Source organism: Carcharodon carcharias, chromosome 1 (assembly GCF_017639515.1).
Source record: "Carcharodon carcharias isolate sCarCar2 chromosome 1, sCarCar2.pri, whole genome shotgun sequence".
NCBI classification, from domain to species: domain Eukaryota; kingdom Metazoa; phylum Chordata; class Chondrichthyes; order Lamniformes; family Lamnidae; genus Carcharodon; species Carcharodon carcharias.
In genome coordinates this window covers 212,587,754-212,614,282 of record NC_054467.1, presented here as the reverse complement: position 1 = coordinate 212,614,282, position 26,529 = coordinate 212,587,754, and the positions used below count along the sequence as shown (strand labels likewise).

The following is a 26,529-nucleotide window of genomic DNA, read 5'->3' as shown; positions in this document are numbered from 1 at the left end:
ACAGGACAGACTTATGTTGCGGTATGCTTGGCAGTGGCAGTGGATCATACAATTGCACTTGATGCATAATATCACTCTGTGTCAAAACCACTGACACACTGACTACACGCACAGCACCATTCAGTTCAATGGCTCTATCTCTGACAGTTTTGAGATCAAGAGTGGAATAAAACAGAACTGCATCTTAGCCCTGACTTTGTTTGGTACCTTTTTTTCAGTCCTACTAACCTATGCTTTCCTTGCTGACATGGAAAGTTGTACCTCTATACACAATCAGACATGGCATTCTTCAATCTATCAAGACTGAAAGCTAAGACACAAGTGCTGAACGTCCTGATCACAGAACTCCTGTGTGCTGATGATGCTACACTAATAACCCAGACAGAAAACCAGATCCAAAGGCTCATTAATCATCAGTCCCATGCTTGTGTTTTGTTCTCCCTCACCATCAGTGTCAATAAAACTGTAAGCTATGGGCGGGATGTTGTGTCTCCACCTGTAATCAGACTCAACAACACACTACTGAAAGCAGTTAGGAAATTCTGCTACCTTGGATCTGTGGTCACATACAACCCACTTCTTGAGGAACAGCTCAGTACATGTATTGGAAAGACAACTAGCAACTTTGGCTGACTAACAAAATGAGCATGGAAACAAAATAAACTGACTTGCAGGACCAAAATGTTTATCGACAATACCTGTATCATCAGCATATTGCTGTATGGCAGAGACCCCTGGATGACTTGCAGCTACTAAGAACATTACAAGCTGAATAATTTTCATGTCCTGTGTCTATGACACATCCTTGGCCTCACATGGAAAGCCAAAGTCACTAATGAAGCATTCCTTTCTCCAACAAACATGCCAAGCGTGCTAGCACTAATCAAACAAAGAAGGCTCTGCTGGCTTGGACATGTGCACAGGATGAAAGATGGCTGCATCCCAAGGATATGCTATATGGGGATGTAGCCCGTGGCAAGTGACCAGGAGAGTGCCCAAAGTTCCATTTCAAGGATATTGTGAAAAGAGACATGAAAACCCTCAACATCAATCATGACATGTGGGAACCTAGCTGGCAATCGATGTAAATGGTGACCACAGCTGTGGCAGGAGTTCATCACCTTGACAGGATGCTGCTTCAGAAGTTCCAAAGCAGATGCCAGCTCTGCAAACAAAGCATCAGCAGAGATCATTCTGCCACTACTGGAAAGTGATAACTTCATATGACGCACTTGTAGCTGACTTTGTCTTTCCAGAATTGGAAATAAAAGCCATAAAAGAAGTGCAGCAGATGATCTCACCTCACTAAAGTTCTGAAACAGCATTCCCATCATCTCCTGCAGATGGAAAAATGGCAACAAGGCAAGGAGACCAAAACTGTACACAGTATTCCAGGTATGGTCTCACCAAGCCCCTATTTAAATACAGTGGCATTTTTCGCTCTTATACTGCAATCTGTTTATAATATAGGATAATACATAATTCATTTTCCTAATTATTTTCTGTACCTACATGTTAACTTTCTGTGATTCCTGTTTGCAGGGCATCCTATGAATGTGTGCTAGAATATGTGCTAGAAGTCACATATATTCAGACACAGTGCCCTGTCCTTTGCAGATTTAAGGAGCATGTCTACAAATTGCACCTTTTTCAACTGAACAAAAACTTGAGGGACAGCCATTCCCTGGTTTATTCCCCAGGGGCAATGCCTTGACTAATCAGAGTTGAGCTGCCTGGTTTGAATTTGAAACAAAAGCTTGCAAGTTAACAGTTCACTGTTTTATGCTGCATTCTCCATGGCAACACCTTTACCAGTCAGAGTCCACTAGCTAACCAATTGGTACTTGCTTCTCATGCAGTATAAATTGTTGTTCCCTTTACCATTGGATTATCTTGTAAGTTGTCCTGATGAATGCAAGATGAAAATCTTCCATAGCCTGTCTCTTTTCTCAGCAATATTCCGCTTTTCTAGTTTTCCTATTAAAGGGAATAACTTCACACTTCTCCACATTATATTTTTTCAGCCATGTTCTTGCCCACTCAAGTGGTGCTTTCACATCTAACATTATATCATCAGAAACTTGGGGCAAAATTTTACTGTTCCCCACTAGCAGGTTTGCATGAGGAGGTGAGAATGCATAAAATTCCCTGGCTAGCCTTCCTGCTGCCTTCTCGCCCCCAACCTGTCTGCAATTTTTCGTGGGAGGCGCGAGGCTGGGGGCATGAAATTTGTTATCGTGAATCTCTACATGTATATCAAAGCTTTTACAATCTGTTTTTAACATCCCTTGATAAATGACTTTCATGTTCCATTTATCTCTCCTTAGTAATTTCTTGGTCATCCTTTGCTGAATTTTAAATTTCCCCAATCCGCAGGCTTAGTATTCTTTTAACAGCTTCATAAGCCTCTTCCTTTAATATAATATCATCATTAACTACTCTTGTTAGTTACAGTTGGGAGACTTTTCTCATTTTTTTCTTATGGGACTGCATATTTATTGTGAATTATGAATTATTTCTATAAATATTTGTCATTGCGTACATACTGTCAACTCATTTTGAGGAACTGTCATATCATTTAGTCTAGTTTTCAATTTAGCTTTACTAACTCAGTCCTTGTAACTATGTAGCTTACTTTTTGTTCAGGTTCAAGACCCTAGTTTTGTACTTAACTAAAGCACTCGCAAACATAATATAAAATTCTATCAATCTTTCCCAGTGGCTCCTTTACAACAAGGTTATTAATTAAAGCTGTATAATTGGACAACTTCAGATTTACTCCCTCATGCTTGTATCTTCAACTAAGTAACAACCAGCTAACTGATTTTACTTGACAAAATAGCTATTCAGACATACACAATGCGATTGATATAGTTTGTGAACTCTTTTATGAGAGTACATAAGTGTGGGTGTAGCAATGGGTTCATTGGTAGATGTTTAAAGTTGTGATGTTTGTAGAGGGGTGATGGGTAAGAGTTGGCATGAATTAAATGGTTCAAGTGTTCATACTGACCAATACAATATGGCTTTTCTCTGTTTCTGTGTTTCACACGGTCAAAGTAGTATCCCAGGTAACATGTACATAGCACTCTGCCAAAGTTATCAGTGCATTGTTGTTCACACGGAGCTCCTGAGCACACATCATAGTCTGCAACATAAACAAAAAGAGGAGAGTTATCACCGAATGAATGAAAAGATCTCATAGAAGACTCAGAGCTTCAAGATTCAAACTGGAAAGGGATCATATGTGGATATCCCAGGCTCAGATTTGGGACAGCTGCCATTTACAATAAATGTCAATTATTTTTATGGGGATGCTGAAAGGAACAAATCCATGTTTGTAAATAGTAGAATCAGGGAGAAGGAAATAACGAGGAGAAATGTAACCAAGTTTAGACGGTTTTTGAAATTAACAGACTAAACAATTGAAACCTAGCACAATGCCATATAAACAAATGTAAAACAATTTGCCTCAAAGCACAAATCAATGTAGGTAGCAGAGGCTTATAGACTAACACTTGTGCAGCAGAGGTTCTGCAGAAATTGTTCAGGCTCTCTGTGTGTATTTTCATATACGCCCCTAAACCAAAATTGGGCATTAGTGGGCCAGATGCCCATTTTACATCCTGGTTCATTTTCATTAAAATCATGTATATTGGCATATTGTATAGAACAATCTCACAAATGATTCTAAAAAAAGGGACCACTTCAGGTTGTTCCAAAAGAATGAAATGGCATAGATTTTATGAGGCCAGGAGGAGCTCCTTTTGCTCCTGTGAAAGTCTTCTCACCCACTACTGGTCCCTCCAAACCCTTCTTCTTGGGGCTTACCTACCCTTCTTGAAGACTGGATTTATGTCTCAGGTCCTGTTGTCAACATGTCTGCTGTACCCACACCCCACGATTAACTTTTCTTTTGCATGTTACTTCCAGGCCAGAATTTTACATTTGCCGTGTGGGTGCATGGCAGTTCCTTGCAGCGCAAAATGGTGCATGATGATGTCGGGGTGTAATCACGTCACCTTGTGATATGTCATTCGGTGGGGACATACATGAACATCGGAAGCACGCCCGCTGGCAATTAAGGCCATTAAATGTCCAATTGTTGAGAATTTTGAGAGGCCCGTGCACTTTTATGCTTGGAGCACAGGCCAGACGGGCTGGCGGGACTCACAGTTTTTGAACTTTCTGGATCCAGGGCAGGTACAAGCAGCAGAAGGAATAGCGACGTAAAAAGGTAGGAGTTTCAAATTGAGGTGTGACTATGTGCATTATCGTTCATTTGTGGAGAAGATGGCATAGTGGTAATGTCACTGGAATAATAATCCATAGGCCAGGCCAATGCTCTGGGGGCAAGGGTTCAAATCCTGCCATGGCAACTGGTTGGAATTTAAATTCAATGAATAAATCTGGAATTGAAAGCTAATCTCAGTAATGATGACCATGAAACTATCATTAATTATTGTAAAAAATCATCTGGTTCATTAACGTCCTTTAAGAAAGGAAATCTACCATCCTTAACCAGTCTAGTCTATATGTGATTCCAGACCCACAGCAATACGGTTGATTCTTAGCTGCCCTCTGAAATGGCATAGTAAGCTGTTCAGTTCAAGGGTGATGAGGGATGGGTAACAAATGCTGACCTTGCCAGCAATACTCACATCCCATGACAAAATAAACATTTAGTGAAGCATTTTGTTCACTCTCATTATTATAGGCAGTTTAAATCTTTGCAGAGAGCCTTTTTGCAGACAAGCCCCTTGATAATTTAGGTCAAACCTCTGTAAACATAGGGTTTGAAATGTGCATTGTGTACTCTGCTAGAGAGACCTCGTCAAATGAGGAGAAAATGGCAAGAAGGGAGAGGAGGCCAGATGTCCGCACACGGCATAATAGTCTGTCTCAAGACTGAGAGGCACAACCTGAAGCGGTTGAAGTCTAGCAGGCATTGCAAGGGAGAAGGGACAGGAGAAGGCACCAATACCCTGCTGGAACAGTCTACAAGCTAAGATCCCAGCTCTCTTGACATGTCAGGAGTACAGTGCTGTGTTAATTATGTTTATATTTAGTGGGTAATGTATCTTTAAGAATAATGCTTGTTAAGGAAGATCACATGATCTATGGTAGCCAATAAGGGAGTAGCCGGGCCACCTCAATAGTTAGTAGCATAGCAATAGAGTTGAAGTGGGAAGCACACATGTAGTAGCTTGTAAATAAACTTAGTGTTTCCACCCAAGACTCAACTTTATCAACAGTGCCAACTTGGCCACAACTCACAACAAACTGGCGACGAGGATAAAACAAGGCTGAACAGAAGAAATCAAGTTGAAAAGAAACCGGCACTATACCTCGCCCAGTGATTGTAGGCAGAAAGCTCAGTTAAAATTGAAGAAGATATCCCCTCTCAAAATGCCACAATTCGGAACAATTGATCCTTCTGATTCAGCCATGGTCGATTCGTCTCATTACATAGAATGTGTCAAGTTTTTTTTTGAAGCAAATGAGATTATGGGGGAAAAGAGGTGAGTGATCCTCTTACGTACATGTGGGAATAAAACCTATGGGCACCACTTGCTGGTCGGTAAATGGGGGTGGGGCCCGCTCGCCAACGCATAAAATGATATGGGGTGACATCAGGCATGTGTCCTGACATCACTCCGCGTCATTTAGATTATCAGTTTGGCGGCTGCGCAGCCAACTTGGCTGCTTGCCTGCCGAACTGTCAACGACCTATTATGCCATTAAAAAACTAATTAATGAACTTAATGCCTGCCAGTCCAACCTTATGGTTGGTGGGCAGGTGAGCAGACCAGGCAACCTTCAGATAATGCATGAAACCTCATCCACAAGCGGGATAAGGTTTCATATCAGATTTAAAATTTCATAACATTTTTCAATGGAAGTAATGGGCATGCCTCATCTCATGTGACAGTTTCACATGAGGGGACATGTCCTTAAAATTTCTTCCATCTTTAATTAGGTTTTTAAAAGTAACACTGATCTCCCTGAGGCGGCGCTTTGCCTCGGGGAGATTTGTGCTCTCTTCTGCCGGCATGCACGAAAGAGTGCACTCACAACTCAGGGAATCCGCCACTCCCACCCCCCCCGCCCCACCCCCACCCGACCCATACAGGGAGCATTTCCAGGCGGACGTCTCGCTGGGCGGACCTTAATTGGCTCACCCACGCAAAATGGCATTGCGCCTGACTGGGGGCACCAATCAGGAACCGGTCCGCACAAATCCCCAATGGAGCGAAAATGCTGCCCTATGGTTTGTTTTGAAGTTTGACGGCACCCAGTGCTCCAGATTTGAAAAATTCCGATGAATTAGTGGACCTTGTGTAGGGTCATTATCAACAAAAACCCTCAGTAATGATGCAGAGTTTCAAGATTAATTTGAGAAATAGAGCTCCGGGTGAGACAGTTGCATGCTATGTGGTAAATTTGAAGCCGCTAACGGAACATTGTGAGTTTGGTACATCTCTAAATGACATGTTTGATTGCTTAGTGTGTAGTGTGAATGAGGACACTATTCACAGAATCACAGTGCAGAAGAGGCCCTTCGGCCCATCGAGTCTACACCGACACGTAAGAAACACCTGACCTACCTACCTAATCCTATTTACCAGCACTTGGCCCATATCCTTGAATGTTATGACGTGCCAAGTGTTCATCCAGGTACTTTTTAAAGGATGTGAGGCAACCCGCCTCCACCACCCTCCGAGGCAGTGCATTCCAGACTGTCACCACCCTCTGGGTAAAAAAACATTTTCCACACATCCCCCCTAAACCTCCTGCCCCCCACCTTGAACTTATGTCCCTTCGTGATTGACCCTTCAACTCTGCAGAACAGCTGCTCCCTATCCACCCTGTCCATGCCCCTCATAATCTTGTACACCTTGATCAGGTCGCCCCTCAGTCTTCTCTACTCCAACGAAAACAACCCAAGTCTATCCAACCTCTCTTCATAACGTAAATGTTTCATCCCAGGCAATATCCTGGTGAATCTCCTCTGCACCATCTCCAGTGCAATCACATCCTTCCTATAATGTGGCGACCAGAACTGCACACAGTACTCCAGATGTGGCCTAAGGTTGCATACAACTCCAACATGACCTCCCTACTTTTGTAATCTATGCCTCGATTAATAAAGGCAAGTGTCCCATATGCCTTTTTCACCACCCCACTAACATGCCCCTCTGCCTTAAGAGATCTATGGACATACACGCCAAGGTCCCTTTGTTCCTCAGAACTACCTAGTGTCATGCCATTCATTGAATACTTCCTTGTCAAATTACTCTTTCCAAAGTGTATTACCTCACACTTTTCAGGGTTAAATTCCATCTGCCACTTATCTGCCCATTTGACCATCCCGTCTATATCTTCCTGTAGCCCAAGACACTCTTAACCACCCGGCCAATCTTTGTGTCATCTGCAAACTTACTAATCCTACCCCGCACATAGTCATCTATGTTGTTTTATATCAATGACAAATAATAGGGGACCCAGCACAGATCCCTGTGGTACGCCGCTGGACATGGGCTTCCAGTCACTAAAGCATCCTTCTGTCATCACCCTCTGTCTCCTACAACTAAGCCAATTTTGAATCCGCCTTATCAAATTACCCTGTATCCCATGTGCATTTGCCTTCTTTATAGGTCTCCCATATGGAGCCTTGTCAAAGGCTTTGCTGAAATCCATATAAACTACATCAACTGCACTACCCTCATCTACACACCTGGTCATCTCCTCAAAAAATTCAATCAAATTTGTTAGGCATGACCTCCCTCTGACAAAGCCATGCTGACTACCCCTGATCAAACCTTGCCTCTCCAAATGGAGATAGATTCTCTCCTGCAGAATTTTCTCCAATAGTTTCTCTATCACTGACGTGAGACTGACTGGCCTGTAGTTTCCTGGCTTATCTCTACAACCCTTCTTAAATAGTGGAACCATATTCAGAAAAGATTATTTTCCGAAGTGAATTTCGATTTCAAGGAAGCGCTCGAGATAGCACTGGTCATGGAAAGTGCAGTAAGAGATTCATACAGGGTGCTCAAAACAGTGCCGTCTTTCACATCGGACTGGAAATCCCAGCTGAAAAGGGTGCAAAAATACAAGACTCTGCTGAGAAGCAGGAATTAGCCAAAGAATAGGAAAAAATCACTTAGCAGCAAAATCAAAGAATAATTTCAACAGAGATGGAAACAAGCAGTCTTTTAATGATTGGCACATTAAAAAAATTGAATGCTATTATTGCCACAGGAATGGGCATATAATGAGACAGTATCAGGAAAGATTCAAACAAGCTTGTAAACAAAAGAAGCCCAATGAAATCTAGAATGTAGGAGAGCCTGAAATAACAAATTCAAACACTTACGCAATGTTTCATCTGAAAGTTAGAAAGACAGAACCAATGAGTCACAGTGAGAGGAAATGGCAAACCTGTTAGAATGGAAGTGGATATGGGAGCTTCCACAGTAATTGGGGAACACACCTTCAGATATTTGAATAATGGTGAATATTAATTAAGTTTAGAAGAAACCACTGTGTGAAGACATCCAAGCCAAAGGCATAAGCAGAGCAACTGTCCATTATGGAAGCCAATCGGCAAAGCTACCAGTGTTGGTATTGAAAGGCAGAGGACCAAGCCTTCTAGGTTGAAACTGGATAAGGGAAACCAACCTTAAGTGGCCACTGGGATTCCAAAAGGAAGCTGGAAGCACTTCAGTTTTGAAAAAGGAGTGTGTAAGGACTCAACAACCTGAAGAAGTGCAGACTGTCTTAAGTCAACACGTGGAAGAGCAGCAGAAGGAACTCGAAGAGACCATGCTTGATGACAGAGTTTGAGACAAGGTGAGCAACCTTCAAAGGGAAAACTAAAACCTGCTAAAAGACCTTCACACACTACAAGGTACCCTCATGTCAAAGTGTGTTCCCTCTGGATAAGTATGAAGAGAAACAGAAAGAATTCAGCACGTCTCTGAATAAACTGAAGAATGAGTTGACAGAGAGCAACAACAATGCTCTATTTTCCAGAAGGCAGCAAACAAAAAGAAAAAAGAGACGGAAGAGCTGAAGAGCCAGCTAAATGAAGCCAAAGAGGCTTTGAATGCACAAGTCGCAGAATGTTCTAAGAAGCAGACAGATGATGAAATTTTGAGAGGCTCAGCCACTGAGCTCAGACAAGTTAAGCTTGCTTCTAAGAGAAGTCTGGCCAATAGAAAAGTCAAAAAGAAGGCCGGGATTAAAGTCTGCGCGAGGAAGAAGAAGGTATGTAGAAAGAAGATACGGAAATACTAATAGGACTTTAATCTTGGCATCTTACGAATGCAATTTCATTCATAGGCCTGGCAATCAAATCGCAAATGCCGATGCACTTAGTCGTTTGCCTTTACAGGAAAATGATGAGGATGTCCCAGTTCCACAGGAACATACTGTATCGTTAAATTTCTTAGCTTCCTCACCGGTATGCGCATGACAAATCAGAGACTGAGGGTGAAGCTAGAGCTGACTCTAAGGAGGACCCTGCTCAGCCTCAGGGTTATGAAGAAGATCCAGCCATGAGGATGCTTATGAGAGCCAGGGAGACCAGGGAGGCCTTGATTCAAAAGAGTTTCCAGTAGGACTCCAAAGTCAGGACCGCAAATCTTTGAAAATAGACTGTTACCTTAATGCTCGGACTGATGAGATCTTCCTGATACCATCTTCTCCTGTCCCTCCCTCTGAAATACACTATCTAGCCCAATCGATGTCTTCACAGAGTTGCAGATCTCTTCTCTAGCTATCATATAAAGCATAGTAAGGCCATTTGACAAGATGTCATATTTTAATAGTGATGTGTGACAGCTACATACAACATTACACAAGTGACAATGAGAAATGATTCACCCGTGAAAGCCCTTCTGTGATTATAGTGACTTAAATTTCCACTTATGAGTGCGACGTCTACGTGCTTCTCCCTTGCCGGCAGCTGGATTGGAGGTAGGCTGCTGACTCTGATGCCCCTTTGGCCTTAATGACTTTTGATGACTCAGGTCGTTGCACCCTGTGTGGGCCCCGACTGGACGGGAGAGTCCAGCGCCATGGCTGCACGCTCCTCAGTCGCCGCGGTCTCCTCAGATGTGATGGTCACTGGCAGAGGGCGGTGGAGCTGCTGCTATCATCAGAAGTGCCCTGAGAGGAGCTCCCAGATGTGTGGAGCTGCAGGTCATCCACCAACATAAGGTTTGTTTGAACCTACCTGCTCACCAGAGATGGACGGGCAGCTAGCAGAGTCACTAGATGCCTCATCCATCTCTTGCATTGGCAGTGCCTGCTGAGGTTAGTGCCAATGTGTGGGCTCGCAGGTCTAAACACAACCCCAGCAATCCTTGATTGAGTTCCTGGAGCTGTCAATCCATGAGAGTCGTGACTCTCTCTATGGAGTATGCTGTGCATTCAGAGCTGTGGGTTAACACAATGCTCATATTCCACATGGAGTCCTCCATTACAGAGACCATGGCATGCAGACCCTCAGGGATCTCTACCAGATCTTCACATGCATTCCATTGGACGTTCAGCATCTGCCGCCTAATAGACAACTCCAGAGTTTCATCCTCTGTCTTGTGCTCAATATCATCCTGATCTCTAGCAATTTTTTGATTGACAGCGCCCTGGGGACTCTCTGCCTCTGCCAGCTCCTCAAGTGAGTGTGACGTGTCTACCCCAGTGTACTCTACCATCTGTTCCAGAATGCTCAAATTCCAATGAAGTGCCTGTATCTGAGGCGATGCAAGACACAGAGAGAGAGAATGTGATACATGGCAGGATATCATCCTCTGATGTCAAGCGAGGGTCTTCCAGATCATTCTGTGGTCTGGAGGATGTTCTATCTGAGGCAGGGAAAACATATTTAAGTCTCCATCAGCATTAACGCATCAGAGTTCATGCAATCTGGTATCTTCTCAGATCCCAGACCTGGGTAAGGGATAACTTCTGAATGGACGAGCATAAGGGATTAGTGTATTTTACCTGTCAGTCTTACAGCCATTGCCCTATATCTCTCACACTCTCCCCCAATCTCTTCCTTGTCCACTGGACTCTTACCCTCCTCCGAAACCCTAGCATCTCCCCAACCAGTGGACCTTTTAGCACACTCACACACTATCTTCAGAATCTGCTCCTCTGTCAGAGTTTGCACCACCAGATTAGGGACACCACCACCAGTTTGTGCTGGCTCCTGGGCATTTTGAATCCTTTTTTCCTATAAGGACATTAGTGCCTTTGTGAGTCCCCCCTCTATATGTCTGAACATTTCATCCTCCTCCCAAATATCACTAGTTTAGGTGCCCATCACATTGAGGGACTTCCCCCTTCCATACATGCCTGCCATCCTGTCTACTCACATGTAGTCTTTAAGGCACAGGAAGATGTACCAATTTAAACTTGGGTTTTTACACCCAGGAGCCCCAACAAGTGCAGGTACAAACACATTTCTTCAAGGTTTCATGGGGATTCAATACCCTCGCAGAGTGCAGAAGGCTACTGACCCTCTTCCTACACTGCATTCAGGTCCTTTGGACTACCCCGCAGCCGTTGACTGGAGATGCCATCTCTGACTGCGCCTTCTTTGTTAGGTATGGAGGCCTCCTCTTGCTATCTCATGGCAGCAATCCAGTCGATCAGTGTCATGAAGCTATTAATGTATATAACATTTTGGAAAATATTTTTCTTTTAAAATAGAGATTTAGTCTGCAGGTGTGTGTCTTAATTGGATTAAAGCCAGCTAGTCTGGGTGCTTTGATGTGTACTAGTTTTGATATGTAAGAGAGATAGCATGCATTTGCATTTTTTGAATAGAGCGTTCAGGAAGTGGTGTGAAAATTGATACCTTTCTAGCAGCTACCAAGCAATGTATTTATATTACTAATAAAGTTGGCACTATGAAAGGGGTTTTATTGTCAGTGAGTTTTAGTTCAGAAGTTGCTGATAAATGAGAATTAACATTTAACGAGGCTGGTAGGTACAACATCAGTAGTTTTTGAGCGTGCAGAGCAGAGGCAATGTGAGAACAAAAGGCAGCTGCAAGCCTTCAACTAGCTCCACAGGAACCAAGTGAAAGAATCTCATGTTAAACTCATAAGGTGAAAATGCTTTGCCTGGTGTTTGGTTAAGTCTATGGACATTTTCCCCCCATCGGTGGGGGGGGAGTGCGGGACTGGGTGTGGATAAGTGGGCCTCTAATTGACGCCCCCACTTGGGGGTGCGCCGCCATTTTACATGGGCAGGCCAATTAAGGCCCATCCGGCGTGACGTCCACCAGGAAGTGCTATGTGGTCCCTATGGAGGCGGGAGGAGGGTGGGGTGGGGGGGGGGGGTGGAAATTCCCTCAGGCGGGAGTGCGCTCTTTCATACATGTGCACGGAAGAGCACACAGATTTCCCTGAGGCAAAGTGCTGCCTCAGAGAGATTGGCTCCAATGTAAAAGTTGAATTTCAGGTGATAAAAAAATTTCCCTGCCATGTCCCCTCATGCGACACTGTCAAATGAGTTGGGACATGTCAATAACTTTTATTGAAATATTTGTTAAAATTTAAAAAACCCTCATGAAACTTCATCCCGTCCATGAATGAGGTTTCATGCTTTTTCCAAGGCCCACCTGTGCTCCCGGCCTGCCCGCCAACCTTAAGGTTGGATGGGCAGGTCCATCAATCAGGTTAATTAGTTTTTTAATGGCCTTAACAGGCTGAACTGAAAATCTAGATGACGCAAGGTGATGTCGAGATGTACACTTAATGTATCCCCATGTCATTTTACACGTCAGCGAGTGGGCCCCACCCCCTCTCACCAACCGGAAAAATCTGCCCCATGGGTTGCTGTTGCCATAATGGAGATCAATTTGAGAATTTGTTAAAAGTTACGATAGTAGTAATCTGTAGTTATGTGTATATATTTTTTAACCTGTGTAAATTAATAAAATATTTCACTTAGTTTAATGTAAAACCTCAAGAACGGGTGGTCTGATTCCTAAATTTAAAGTCACATCTCAAACATAACACTTAAAATTATAGGTTATGACAGTTGTTTAAACTTTTCTTCTGGGATTTTTAAATAACTCCACTTTACCAAGTGCATTGGTCATAATAACTAGGGGCTCGTACGGGATTAATTATGTTTCTGTATCCTTGATTGGTTAGGAATTGGTGAGGTACTTTAGAAGTGGTGACACTGCAAGATGGCTTTGGCAATTGTTTGGGAGTATAAGAGATAACTCTGACTGGGTTGGAGAGAATAACCAAAAGTAAGTTAACAGAGTGGACAGATAAGTTAAAATTAGGGTTACCTGCAGTGGCTAGGAAATCAGATATAGTTAAAAGTATAGCACAGTATCTACAGTTGAAAGTGAAACCTGACGCTAGTGAGTCACAGTTAGAGGTAGTGAGACTTCAGTTGCAAATGAAGAAGCTTGAATTTGAACAAGAAAAGGAACTGAAACAGCTTGAATTTAAACAAACAAGGGAATTAGAAATTGTGAAAATGGAGAAGGAGGAAAGAGAAAGTGAGAGAGAAAGCGAATTCCAAGTGAAAATATTGGCAGTTAGAAAAGAGATGTCAGGAGGTGAGGAAGGATTTATCTCTAGAGTAGTACCAGTGGGGGTTTGCTTAAAATTGTACAAGCACTTCCAAAATTTGAGGAAAAAGATATTGAAGCATTCTTTATTTCATTTGAGAAGCTAGCTAAACAGATGAAATGGCCACAGGAAAACTGGATATTATTATTAGAGTCTATGCTATTAGCTAGGGGGCTTGAGGTATATGCTTCACTTTTAGAAGAAATATTGGTGAATTATGATGCAGTGAAAAAAGCTATTTTAAGTGTATATGATCTGGTTCCTGAAGCATACAGGCAGAAATTTAGGAATATGAGAAAACAGCCTGGGCAAACATATTGAGTTTGAAGAGTAGAACAAAATAATTTTGACCAGTGGATGCAGGCATTAAAAATAGAGAAAACCTATGCAGCTCTGAGGGAAGTCATTCTTTTGGAAGAATTTAAAGATTCAATCCTTCGGTAGTGAGAACTCATGTGGAGGAACAGAGGGTTGATTGTACAAGACAAGCAGCAGAGATAGCTGATGATTATGAGTTAGTTCATAGAGCTAAACCTTTTTTTCCATCACCCTTTCAAATTGGAAAAGGATAAAAAGTGGGAGGGTGAAAAGATGGCAGGTAGTCAAGGAAGAGAAGGAGCAGCTGGAAGTTCTGAGGGAGATTTTTCTCAGAACAAAAATGAAGGCATTCAAAAATTGAGGTGTTTCATTGTAATAAAGTGGGGCACACTAAATCAGTGTGTTGGAGGTTGCAGGAAAAATCTGTAGGAATTATTGGGGTACAGAAAAGCTCTGGAAGTAAAAGTACCATGGGTTCTGAGGTTTAGGCACAGGAGAAACCAATGGTTTGTGTACAGGTGAAACAGGGAGAATCAGTGAAAGGTAAAGAAGTGGGAATGTGTTCACAGTTTACTCAAGAGAATTCTGGGGAGCAGGCTGCAGAAATGTTTAAAGATTTGTATGTGAAGAGCAAGTCTTTCCATGTGTACAGGGTGGAGTAGGTAAAGATGTTAAAATTTTAAGAGACACAGGGGCTAGTCAATCCTTAATGTTGTGGGATATTTGCTGTTCAGAGTGTTAGAGGAGAAGGTAATAATAAGTAGGGTTCATGGAGATGCTAAATCTATTCCATTATGGAAGGTAAATTTAAAGAGCACATGGAAGACGGGTGAAGTTATAGTTGGAGTGGTGGAAAAATTGCCCATTGCAGGGATTTAATTTATCCTGGGTAATGATATAGCTGGATCACAAATGTGGGTGATGCCAGTGGAGGTTGAGCAGCCTGTAGAAGTGTTTTCAACACAAGTGCTACAGAAGGAACATCCTGGATTGTTTCCTGATTGTGTTATAATGAGATCAAAGACCCATAGGGAAGAACAAAATAAACAAGATAAACAGGCAGTTCAAAGGCAAGAAGAAGGTATCAAAATCCAATTAGCTGGCACTATATTTGACAACAATGTTCAGGAGGGAGGAATGCAGGTCAGTTCAGTTGAAGTGTTTAACTCAAAGAGGTTAATGGAGTTACAGAAAAATGATTTGAAATTTAAACAGTTTTGTCAGAAAACTTACTTAGAAACTGAAGCAAAATGTATTCCAGTATGTTATTATCCTCGAGGGAAGGTATTAATGAGAAATTGGCAGTCGGATCACGTCTCAGAAAATGAAAGCTGGAGGGAAGTGCATCAGATTGTTATCCCATTAGGTTATAGAAATGAGATGCTGAGGATTGCTCATGAAATTCCAATGGGGAGACATTTAGGAATTAGGAAAACAAAGGAAAAGATACAGAGGTATTTTTTTCGGCCAGGATTGCATAGGGGTGTAGTCAAATTCTGTAGAACCTGTCATATGTCAAGTAACAGGAAAATCTCAAGCAGTGATTAAGCTGGCATCTTTAATCCCAATACCAGCATTTGGAGAACCTTTTAGCAGGGTCATGATTGATTGTGTAGGACCCCTCCCTAAGACTAAAAGTGGAAATCAGTATTTATTAACAATAATGCATGTGTCTACTGGGTTTCCTGAAGTGATACCTTTAAGAAATATTACAGCTAAGAAGATTGTGGAGGAGTTAATTAAATTTTTTACAAGATATGGTTTACCTAAGGAAATACAATCATAGAGTCTTGGAGTCATAGAGATCTGCAGCACAGAAAAAGGCTCTTTGGCCCATCGAGTCTATGCTGGTCAAACAAGCACCTAACTATTCTAATCCCATTTTCCAGCACGAGGCCCTTAGCCTTGTATGCCATGGCAGATCAGGGGTCAAATTTCATGTCACAACTGCTTAAGGAAGCAATGAACAGTTTGGGGATAAAACAGTTCAAATCAATAGCTTATCATCCGGAGTTACAATGGGCTTTGGAAAGGTGGCATCAAACTTTAAAAACTATAAGAGCATGCTGCCTTGATTATGTGCAGGAGTGGGATACAGGAATTCCATTTTTGTTATTTGCTATTAGAGACGCTCCTAATGCATTGACTGGTTTTAACCCTTTTGAACTAGTTTATCGTCACGAGGTAAGGGGACCACTGAAATTGATTCATGAGAAATTGGTGGGTCAAAATTCTGAAACTACTCTGCTGGATTACATATCAAATTTCAGGGAAAGATTGAACAGAACATGTGAGTTAGCTAGGGAACATTTAAAGATCTCATAGCAAGTAATGAAAGTGAAAGCAGGTAAGGAGGCTAAAATTCTCAGTTTTGTTTCTGGAGAGAAAGTGCTAGATTTGTTACCAGTAATAGGGGATTCCTTAAATGCAAGATTTAGTGGGCCTTATAGGATTGAAAAAAAATTAAGCGAAGTAAATTATTTAATAAATACTCCAGATAGAAGAAAGAAACAGAGGGCATGTCATGTAAATATGCTTAAAAAGTACTTTGACAGGGAAGAGGAATAAAAAGAGGTTTTAGTGATGGGGGATGATGAGAAAAAGGTAGAAGTGCTGGATTCTGAAATTCATTTTCCTCCAATCAAATTGAATAATGAGGGGATGCTTGAAAATTTAAATGCAATATTGAATACGTTCCGAGCAAGTGTCAAAGTGATTTGGAAAAGCTATTGCAGTCACACAAACCTATTTGTGGAAATAAGTTGGGAAAGACACATTTAGCTTTACATGATATATGTATAGAAATATTATCTTCAGTGAGGCAGCAACCTTATAGATTAAATCCGGATAAGTTATCGCAAGTACAAAAAGAAATTGATTTCATGCTTCAGAATGATGTTATTGAGTCTAGTTATAGTAACTGGAGTTGGCATATTGTGATGGTACCAAAACCAGATGGAACACAAAGACTATGGGCAGAATTTTATGCTTGTTGGGCCTGACGCAATCGGCATTGGATATGTTACCGATCTCCGCTGGCGAAACGGGCCGTGCCGCCATTTTGCGTGGGCAGGTCAATTAAGGCCCACCCAGCACATTTCAGACTCCCGTGTGCAGCAGGAAATTCAAATGTGCAGTGGGCGTGTACAGACTGCCAGTTCCAATGGGCAGTCTTTATAAAGAAAGGCCAGGTAGCCTCCTTTAGTCTTTTCACCATGGCCAGCAACCGGGCTCCAGGGGAGGTCAAGGCAGAGGAGGAGGAAGAGGGCAGGCTGCAGGGTAGGTCAATGCGCCCCTCGGTTCTCCAATGCCTGCCCTGCTGCCCTCCTCGAAGAAGTGTCAAATCGTCGGGAGGTGTTGTTTCCCGAGGATGGGAAGAGGAGGGCCCCCCACGTGACCAGGCAGGCGTGGCAGGAGGTGGCGGAGGCAGTAAGCTCTCAAGATGCTGTGCGGTGCACCAGGACGCAGTGCCATGAACACTTCAATGATTTGTTGCGCTCTGGAAGGGTGAGTACCATGTTGGCCTTGGCCATTTTACCCAGCAGGTAGCCTTAGTCTTTGAGGCTCCCCACCCCCCACCGCCACATCTTAGTGTCGTTACTGCATTGGGCATTTGGCGCCCGCTGGGTGGGCAAACAGATAGTGACCATGCTTACATCAGCCCTAGTGGCTTGGGAGAAGATGGGTTCTCCCCGCAGCATATATTTGTGTTTGTTGTATTTGAGTAGTCTGGGGGCAACCTGCAGGGGAGGCAGTGAGATACATACTCAGAATTCCAACACATGTCTTATTAATGGTGATGAGATGGCGGAAGGGGAGCCTCAAGGTGTCGTGGACAAGAGTCATCTGCTGGCCTCGGCATGCACCTAGTTGCGCCTGCTTGCCATGGGCGCTAAGAAAGTGATGGACGCCGAATGTGTCCAAGGTGGCCATTGGGGGAGGGGGTTGGGAGCACCCATACTATCTTCTGGTGACTGATCACCAGTAGTGTGGACAGGAGCTGCTGGAGGCCTCAGATGGGCCACTGTGGTTGGGGTGCGGCATGCGCGTGCAGAGTACATCAGCGGTCAGCCCCAATACATGCTCTTCTCTGTTCTGCAGGAAAAAAGACAGCACAATAGCAGGGAGCATTTGAGGACTGGTGGCGGGCACGCTGTGCTGCAGCACCTCACCATGTATGAGGAGCAGGCAATGGAGCTGGGGAGGAGGCAGGTGGCCAGGTATTTGAGGACCACAGTCCTATCCACTCTGTCTCCCCACCATCCAAAGCACTGATGGCTGCTGCAATTGTTAATGCAGCAACACCGCTAATTCACAGACCGATACAGTCAGACGTGTGGGCCATACACAAAGGTCCCTCGGCCCCTTGAGGATGCGCGTCTCTAGCACCTTCCAAAGTCGCCTTATCCCATTTGTGACTACTATCCCCATGGCCTAACATGCCATGGCATCACTGCTGCACGTCCAAAGACTTATTACATCTTAGGAGGGTTTGTACCTCCACCACCCTTTCAGCCAGTGCGTCCCACATTACTCTGTTCAAAAGGTCCTCAGCACCTCACCTGTCAACCTCATGGCACTCAACTTAAATAAATAGCACCATGTTAGTCATCCCTGTGCCAAGGGGAAATGTTGCCTTCTGTCCACCCGTTCTATGCCCCTCATAACAGTATGAAGGTCAATAATGTGACCTGTCAATCTCCTGTGCTCCATGGCAAATGTTGCAAGTGTATGCAATATTTCCTCATCACTCCAACTCTCCAGGCCAGCATACATCCAGGTCAGGAACCTCTGCACTCTCCCCACTCCAATGCCACCCCTCCCATGAAGCTCAGGTCACAACTGAACGCAGAAGTGTAGATGTGGCCTCGACAGTGTTTTCTGCACTTGCAACATGACCTCCCTTTTCCAACATTCTATTCCTCAGCTAATAAAGGCAAGTCTGGCTTTGACCTTGTTAAATGGCTTATGTTCCTGTTCTGCTAACTTAAAAGGTCTGCCCAGCAAGGTCCCTGTAATCGTCGTGACTTCCCACGGTCCTACCATTACTCATGTATTCCCGTACCTTGTTTGTCTTTCCCAAGTGCTTAACGCACACTTATCCACATAACATTCCATGTGGCATTCCTTAGGCCATCTGGCCAGCCTGTCTGTATGCACATGTAACGTTTGGGCCTCCTCTTGACTATTTACCACCCCACTAATGTTCGTCTCCTTAGGTTCTTGAAGGTTGAGCGCATTATGAGCCTGGGGGGGAAAGGGATGAAAGGTGTTAGTGACTGAACGCTAACTGATGCACTGTCCTTGTTGTTAATTTCAGCATCACCACCGCGTGGCCACCACCAACACGTCCAGAGTCCCCCCTCCACACCTGAGGGGCTTCACTTACAACTTGAGTCAGATCCTTTCAGCGAGCCAGGCACCAGCACAGTGATTATCACATCGGTGGGGATCCCAGCTAGCGTCCCGGGGCACAGTGGAGAGGGCATTTCACAATCACAGGAGGAGATGGCACAGACAGAGAGTGCCAATTGTGCCAGGAGCCGGAGGACTGCAGGGGATGAGGTACATGCTGAGTCCGGCAGTGATGATGAGCCTCTGGAGATGTCACCAATGCAGCAGCTGAAGGACAAGCGGCAGGATGCACGGGAGCATCTGGCAGGGTTGCATGAAGGTGTGCTTCACTTGATCTCTGTGGTGGAGGAATCCAGGCAGAGTGTCAGTGATGGCATGAACCTCAGGACAGAGCTTCAGGCTTCCTCCATTGAGAGATTGGCAACTCTCATGGAGAAGGGCTTCCAACAGATTGAGAATCATCTGATTGGGTTACGCTCTGACCTGCAAGCCCTCACAGTGCTAATGGCCACAGGTGGTCATTGGCAATATGGGAGATGTTCTGGGCACCAAGTGTTGCAGCTCGGTGCCCATGCATCTGTGGTGAGCAGGGAGGTCCAATGTAACCTCAAGTTGGTGCAGCAGCTGCCTGTCATCGCTGCGAGCTCCTCTCAGGGCGCTCCGGATGAGGGCAGCAGCTACTCCACCCCTCTGCCAGTGACCGTTGCATCCATTGAGGCTGCGACAACTAGGACTGTGCCAGTTCTGGAACTGGCCACTCCCTCCCAGGCGGGGCCAGCACAGGCTCCACGGGTCAGAGGACACCACCAAGGTCATTGAGGCCAACAGGACAGCACAGTCAGCAGGCTGTCTCACAAGCCACTCCGAGCGATGGGACAGCATCTAGACGTAGCACCCACTAACGTAAGCATAAGGCACCTTAGGCACACAACGGGTTTGTCACTGTTGATTTTGTGTTGGCCCTAGATTAGGGAATATATCATTATGTAAGTGTGAGCGACGTTTGTGGTTTATTTTGGTGGGAATAAAGTCCGCTTTTCTAACCATGGCTGAGGATGTTTCCTTTGTGCTGCGTTTGTATGTTTCACAGACATATTATGAGTGTTTGAGTGGACATTGATGTTTCTGTACTAAGCCCTTAGTTGTAGCTGATGAGGTGGAAGATGTAGCACCTAAGTGCCACGTGTGGAAGCGCCAGGCAATGCTGGTCCTGCTGATCCATGTGTGTGGAGATAGCTGAAGGTTTGTTGGACTAAAGTGTCCCGGGTGTCCCTGCCTCTCTGGTGTAATAGCGGGTCGGCGTACTGCCCCTCATCATCGCCGTGTGCTTCCTCATCCTCTGAGTCACTGCTTGATTCATCATGTGCAGCCTCATCCACTGTGTCAAGGTCTTCATCATAAACTGCATCCCCCCCTTTCCAGCGCAAGATTGTGCAGAGCGCAGCATGCTACCACTATCAGAGAGACGCGATCTGGGAGGTATTGGAGTGTGCCATCTGAGTGGTCCAGGCAACGGAAGCGCATCTTGAGAAGACCGATGGCTCTCTCCACCACAGCCCTTGTGGTGCCATGGCTCCTACTGTAGCGCTGCTCAGCTTCTGTTCTTGGATGGCAGAGAGGCGTCATGAGCCACCTTCCGAGGAGATAGCCCTTATCACCCGGCAGCCAACCATCAAGCCGAGCCGGAACACTGAAGAGCCCCGGCACCTGGGAGTGTCTGAGGATATAGGTGTCGTGAGAGTTGCCTGGGTACCTTGCACAAACTTGCAGAATCTGCATCCTGTGGTCACACACTATCTGCATGTTTATGGAGTGGAAGCCCTTCCTGTTGATGAAGGCACCGGGCACACCTGCTGGTGACTTGATGGCCACATGTGTACAGTCTTTTGCACCCTGGATGCGGGGGAAGCCAGCTATGGCCGCGAAACCTCTGGCTCGCTGTATCTGACTTGCCTGGTCGCAGTGGAAGTGGATGAAGGTCAATGCCCGTCTGAACAGAGTGTCTGTAACCTGCTTGACACAAGTGTGGACAGCTGATTGGGAGACACAGCAAAGATCACCCACCGAGCCCTGGAAGGAGCCAGAGGCATAGAAGTGGAGGGCAACTGTGACCTTCAGAGCCGCTGGCATGGGGTGTCCACCCACACAGTTAGGGGAGATCTCAGGGCCAATCATCTGACAGATATAGTTCACTTTCCCCTTGACAGTCGGAACGTCCTTCGGCAATGCACCTCAGTCATGCTGAGGTAGTTGCTTCTCCGCCTGTATACCCTGGCAGTCGGATAGTGGCGTATTCTGCGGCCCCTTCCATCTTGGACAACCTCTTGGCCCTGCACCCCTTGTGCCTGCACCTGGCCTCCCAAAGGGGGCTCGTCTGGAGGCTGATTGTCCACTCCTGGCCTCCTCAGGGGAGCTGCCTCCAGTGGAGATATCAGAACCCATACCCAGCCTAAATGGAGGCCTCCAGAAAGCTGCAGGCCCAATAATGATTACTGTCTGCAGACTGGTGAGCTGAAGCTTGAAAGTACAGTACCTGTTGGAAATCGATCTGAACTGCTAACAATCACACAGGCAAGTTTAAAGCACTTTCTGCAATAAATACTTCAGATAAAACATGAACAATCCCTCTGAGCTCACATATCTCACCTGTGGATGAGGTTTGTTAAAAATTCAGTTACCCGCCTGTCCGTTGAGCCCATGTGCTGAGCCGAAGATTGCACGGGCGCCTCAAAATCGACGTTGATTGCCGAGTTAAGGGCTTTAACAAGGCCTTTAATTAATGGCGGGTGTGCGTCACGCTTCATAGCATGCCCGCCCAGCTAAATATCGCGATGGCGTGCGCTGATGTTGGGATGTTCACCCAACACCAGCGTGCAACATTTTAAGCACTGACATGCAGGCTCCACCGCCCGTACATCATACATAAAATTCTGCCCTATGTGTGGGGACTATTGAAAGGTGAATGTGGTGACAAAAATGGATTCATATCCCATACCACAATTGGAGCATTGCATTGAGAAAGTGGGACAATTGAAATTTATCACTAAAATTGACTTGCTAAAAGGATATATGAGGATGAAGGTATCAAACTCAGGGAGAGAGACTGGGAGGTTCTTGAGCAAATTGATTGAATTTTTTGAGGAGGTGACCCGGTGTGTAGATGAGGGTAGTGCAGTTGCTGTAGTTTATACGTATTTCAGCAAAGCCTTTGACAAGGTCCCACATGGGAGACTTATAAAGAAGGCAAATGCACATGGAATACAGGGTAATATGAGAAGGTGGATTCAAAATGGGCTTAGTTGTAGGAGACAGAGGGTGATGACAGAAGGATGCTTTAGTGACTGGAAGCCAGTGTCCAGTGGCGTACCACAGGGATTGTGCTGGGTCCCCTATTATTTGTCATATATATCAACAACATAGATGATTATGTGGGGGGTAGGATTAGTAAGTTTGCGGACTACACAAAGATTGGCCGGGCGGTTAACCGTGAGGTTGACCATCTTGGGCTACAGGAAGATATAGACAGGATGGTCAAATGGGCAGATAAATAGCAGATGGAACTTAACCCTGAAAAGTGTTTTATATTGTCTGATTTATATTGATGATCTATTTTTTTCCAGTCAGATGTGGGAGGAGCATTTACAACATCTGGAAGAATTATTTACTCTATTACAAGAAGCTAATTGGTGATGAAGTTGACTAAAAGTAAATTTACAAAAGCAGAAGTTACATATCTAGGCCATACCATTGGACATGGTAAGGTGGCTCCAAGGGATGAGAAAGTCAAGGCTATTGTGGATTTCCTAGTGCCTACAGCAAAAAGAGAAGTTTTGAGATTTCTGGGCATGCGTGGGTTTTACCGGAAATTTGTACCAAACTTTAGCCAAGTGGTTGCTCCACTGACTGAATCATTAAAAAAGAACAAGAAGTTTCAATGGACACTGGAGTGTCAGAAGTCACTCGATAGTTTAAGAACTGTATTAACTATGACAACAGTGTTGGCAGTGTCCAATTATACCAAGCAATTCAAGTTGGCCGTTGATGCACTTGATACACTTTGGAAGGAGTAATTTGACAAGGAAGTATTCAATGAATGGCATGACACTAGGAAGTTCTGAGGAACAAAGAGACCTTGGCGTGTGTGTCTAGTGATCTCTGAAGGTGGAGGGGCATGTTAGTGGGGTGGTGAAAAAGGCATATGGGACACTTGCCTTTATTAATCGAGGCATAGATTACAAAAGTAGGGAGGTCATGTTGGAGTTGTATAGAACCTTGGTGAGGCCACAGCTGGAGTGCTGTGTGCAGTTCTGGTCGCCACATTATAGGAAGGATGTGATTGCACTGGAGGGGCTGCAGAGGAGATTCACCAAGACGTTGCCTGGGATGAAACATTTAAGTTATGAAGAGAAGTTGATAGACTTGGGTTGTTTTCAGTGGAGCAGAGAAGACTGAGGGGCGACCTGATCAAGGTGTACAAGATTATGAGGGGCATGGATAGAGTGGATAGGGTGCAGCTGTTTCCCTAAGTTGAAGGGTCAGTCACGAGGGGACATAAGTTCAAGGTGAGGGGCAGGAGGTTTAGGGGGAATGTGAGGAAAAACGTTTTTACCCAGAGGGTGCTGATGGCCTGGGATGCACTGCCTGGAAGGGTGATGGAGGTGGGTTGCTATGAGCCAAGTGCTGGTAAATGGGATTAGATAGGTAGGTCAGGTTTTTCTCACGTGTCGGTGCAGACCAGATGGGCCGAAGGGCCTCTTCTGCACTGTGTGATTCTGTGATATTGACAGGTACTATTGTTGGAGAGAGCAAAGGAGATATCAGTTTTTATAACTCCAAGTGCACTATATCAGTTTAAAGTCTTGCCATTTGGTATGAAGAATGCAACTGTGACATTTCAAAGACTGACAAAGTAACTGCAGGTCTAAGCAATTGTGTGGTTTATATTGATGATCTTTTTTTCAGTCAGATGTGGGAGGAGCATTTACAGCATCTGGAAGAATTATTTACTCTATTACAAGAAGCTAATTGGTGATGAAGTTGACTAAAAGTAAATTTACAAAAGCAGAAGTTACATATTGGACATGGTAAGGTGGCTCCAAGGGATGAGAAAATCAAGGCTATTGTGGATTTCCTAGTGCCTACAGCAAAAAGAGAAGTTTTGAGATTTCTGGACATTTGTGGGTTTTACCGGAAATTTGTACCAAATTTTAGCCAAGTGGTTGCTCCACTGACTGAACCATTAAAAAAGAACAAGAAGTTTCAATGGACACTGGAGTGTCAGAAGTCACTCGATAGTTTAAGAACTGTATTAACTATGACAACAGTGTTGGCAGTGTCCAATTATACCAAGCAATTCAAGTTGGCCGTTGACGCAAGTGACACAGGCATTGGAGCTGTACTGTTACAAGAAGATAAGACTGAAATTGAAAAACCAATAGGGTATTTTTCACGAGAGCTAAATGTACAACAGAGAAGATATTCAACAATCGAAAAAGAGACTTTGAGTTTGGTGTTAGCATTGCAGCATTTTGAAATTTATGCTGCAAACAATTTATCAGAAACATTCGGTTATACACACCATAATCCTTTGAAGTTTTTGGACAAATATTGAGACAAAAGTGCAAGCCTTTTCAGATGGAGTCTATTGTTACAACCGTTTAATCTACGTATTATACATATTGCTGGAAGAGAAAATTTGTTTGCAGATGCATTATCAAGAGTTTGAAGCTTAAAAGAAACTGGGATATTTTAATAAAAACCTGGACACTGAACTGGAGTGATTTCTGCTGATACCAAGGACTTGTGTATATATATTGTTATGTTAATGCATGCATCTGGTAATGTAACAGTGTAATGAGTATAGGAATAGTGTGAGGTGGGTTATTAAAATGAAGCTGTCTTTTAGAATTATGACGGTTCATTTTCTGATTAGTAGGGGATGTCATTAAGCTACTAACGTATATAATATTTTGGAAAATATTTTTCTTTTAAAATAAAGGTTTAGTCTCTGGGTGTGTCTTAATTGGATTAATGTCAGCTAGCCTGGGTGCTTTGATGGGTACTAGTTTTGACATGTAAGAGAGATAACATGCATTTGCATTTTTTGAATAGAGCATTCAAGAAGTGGGGTGAAAACTGATGCCTTTCTAGCAGCTACCAAGCAATATGTACAAATTACTAATAAAGTTGGTACTATGAAAGGGGCTTTTTGGTTAAAGAGGTTTAGTTCAGCGGTTGTTGATATAATGAGAATTAACATTCAATGGGACAGGTAGGTATAACTTCAGTAGTTTTCGGGTGTGCATTGGAAGGGGTATCCTGGAGGTTAACCAGATTATACAAGGGTTTAAAGGGATAAGTTCTGAGGACAGGCTGTATAAACTTATCTTTTACATTGCCTTGAGTTTAGAACATTGAGGAGTGATCTGATCAAGATTTTTAAAATGATAAAGGGATTGAGTACGTATAGGCACAAAATGGCTATTTTTGCTGGTGGGAGAATCCAAAGTAAGAGGGGAGAATCTTAAACTAGAGTTGTTCACAAATGAAAACTGGAATCATTTTGTTACATAAATGCATAATGGAAATCTCAACCTCTCTTTTCCAGAATAGAAATGTTCATGACTGAGAGGTATAGAATTTTGTTGAGTAAGAGTATCAATGGGTATGGAACAAAGATGGGTAATTGGAGTTGAGATATAGATCATCCATCATCTAACTGAATGGTGAAATAGGCTCACAGGGCTGAATGATCTACTCCTGTTCCTATAAATCCTATTTTCCTAAGATGTACTTGGTGTCTGTATAACAATGGCCTGAATTTTGTGCTCATCTGGTATGCACAATCAGCGGGCTCAGGAGCAAACGGGAAACCATCGCCTGACCACGATTGGCCCCCAGCTGCAATTTCATGCTGGCTCACCAATTAATGGCCAATAGTGTAAAACGCGCCCTGAGAAAGGCTCAGCACTGCCAGTGGGGGCAGGAAGAGGACGCGTGCCAATGTCAGTATGGGTGTTGGGTGAGCAATTCCACTGAGCTCCCCGAAGGCAGACAGCTGCTTCAGGGAGCTGCAGACCTCCACAGAATAAAATGAAGCCCAAAAGTGCTGCAAAAAATGTCCATGCAGCACAATCAAGCACCTGAAAGCATACCTCATAAAAAAAAGTCCCAGATATTTATTTTTATTTTAAATCCAAATGAAAAATTCAACCCGTCTTTGGATGAAGTTTCATCAAAAATG

The 26,529-nt window shown here is 44.0% G+C and overlaps 1 protein-coding gene across 2 annotated transcripts in view; it reads right to left on the bottom strand.

Annotated features, from left to right (window-relative positions):
- ccbe1 (collagen and calcium binding EGF domains 1) overlaps positions 1-26,529 on the bottom strand; it is a 396,661-nt gene that overhangs the window by 29,206 nt on the left and 340,926 nt on the right. For both annotated transcript variants that reach the window (XM_041192659.1, XM_041192667.1), the window contains exon 4: positions 3,014-3,148. In XM_041192659.1, coding sequence (XP_041048593.1) covers positions 3,014-3,148 — 135 coding nt within the window. The remainder of the gene's footprint in view (positions 1-3,013; positions 3,149-26,529) is intronic.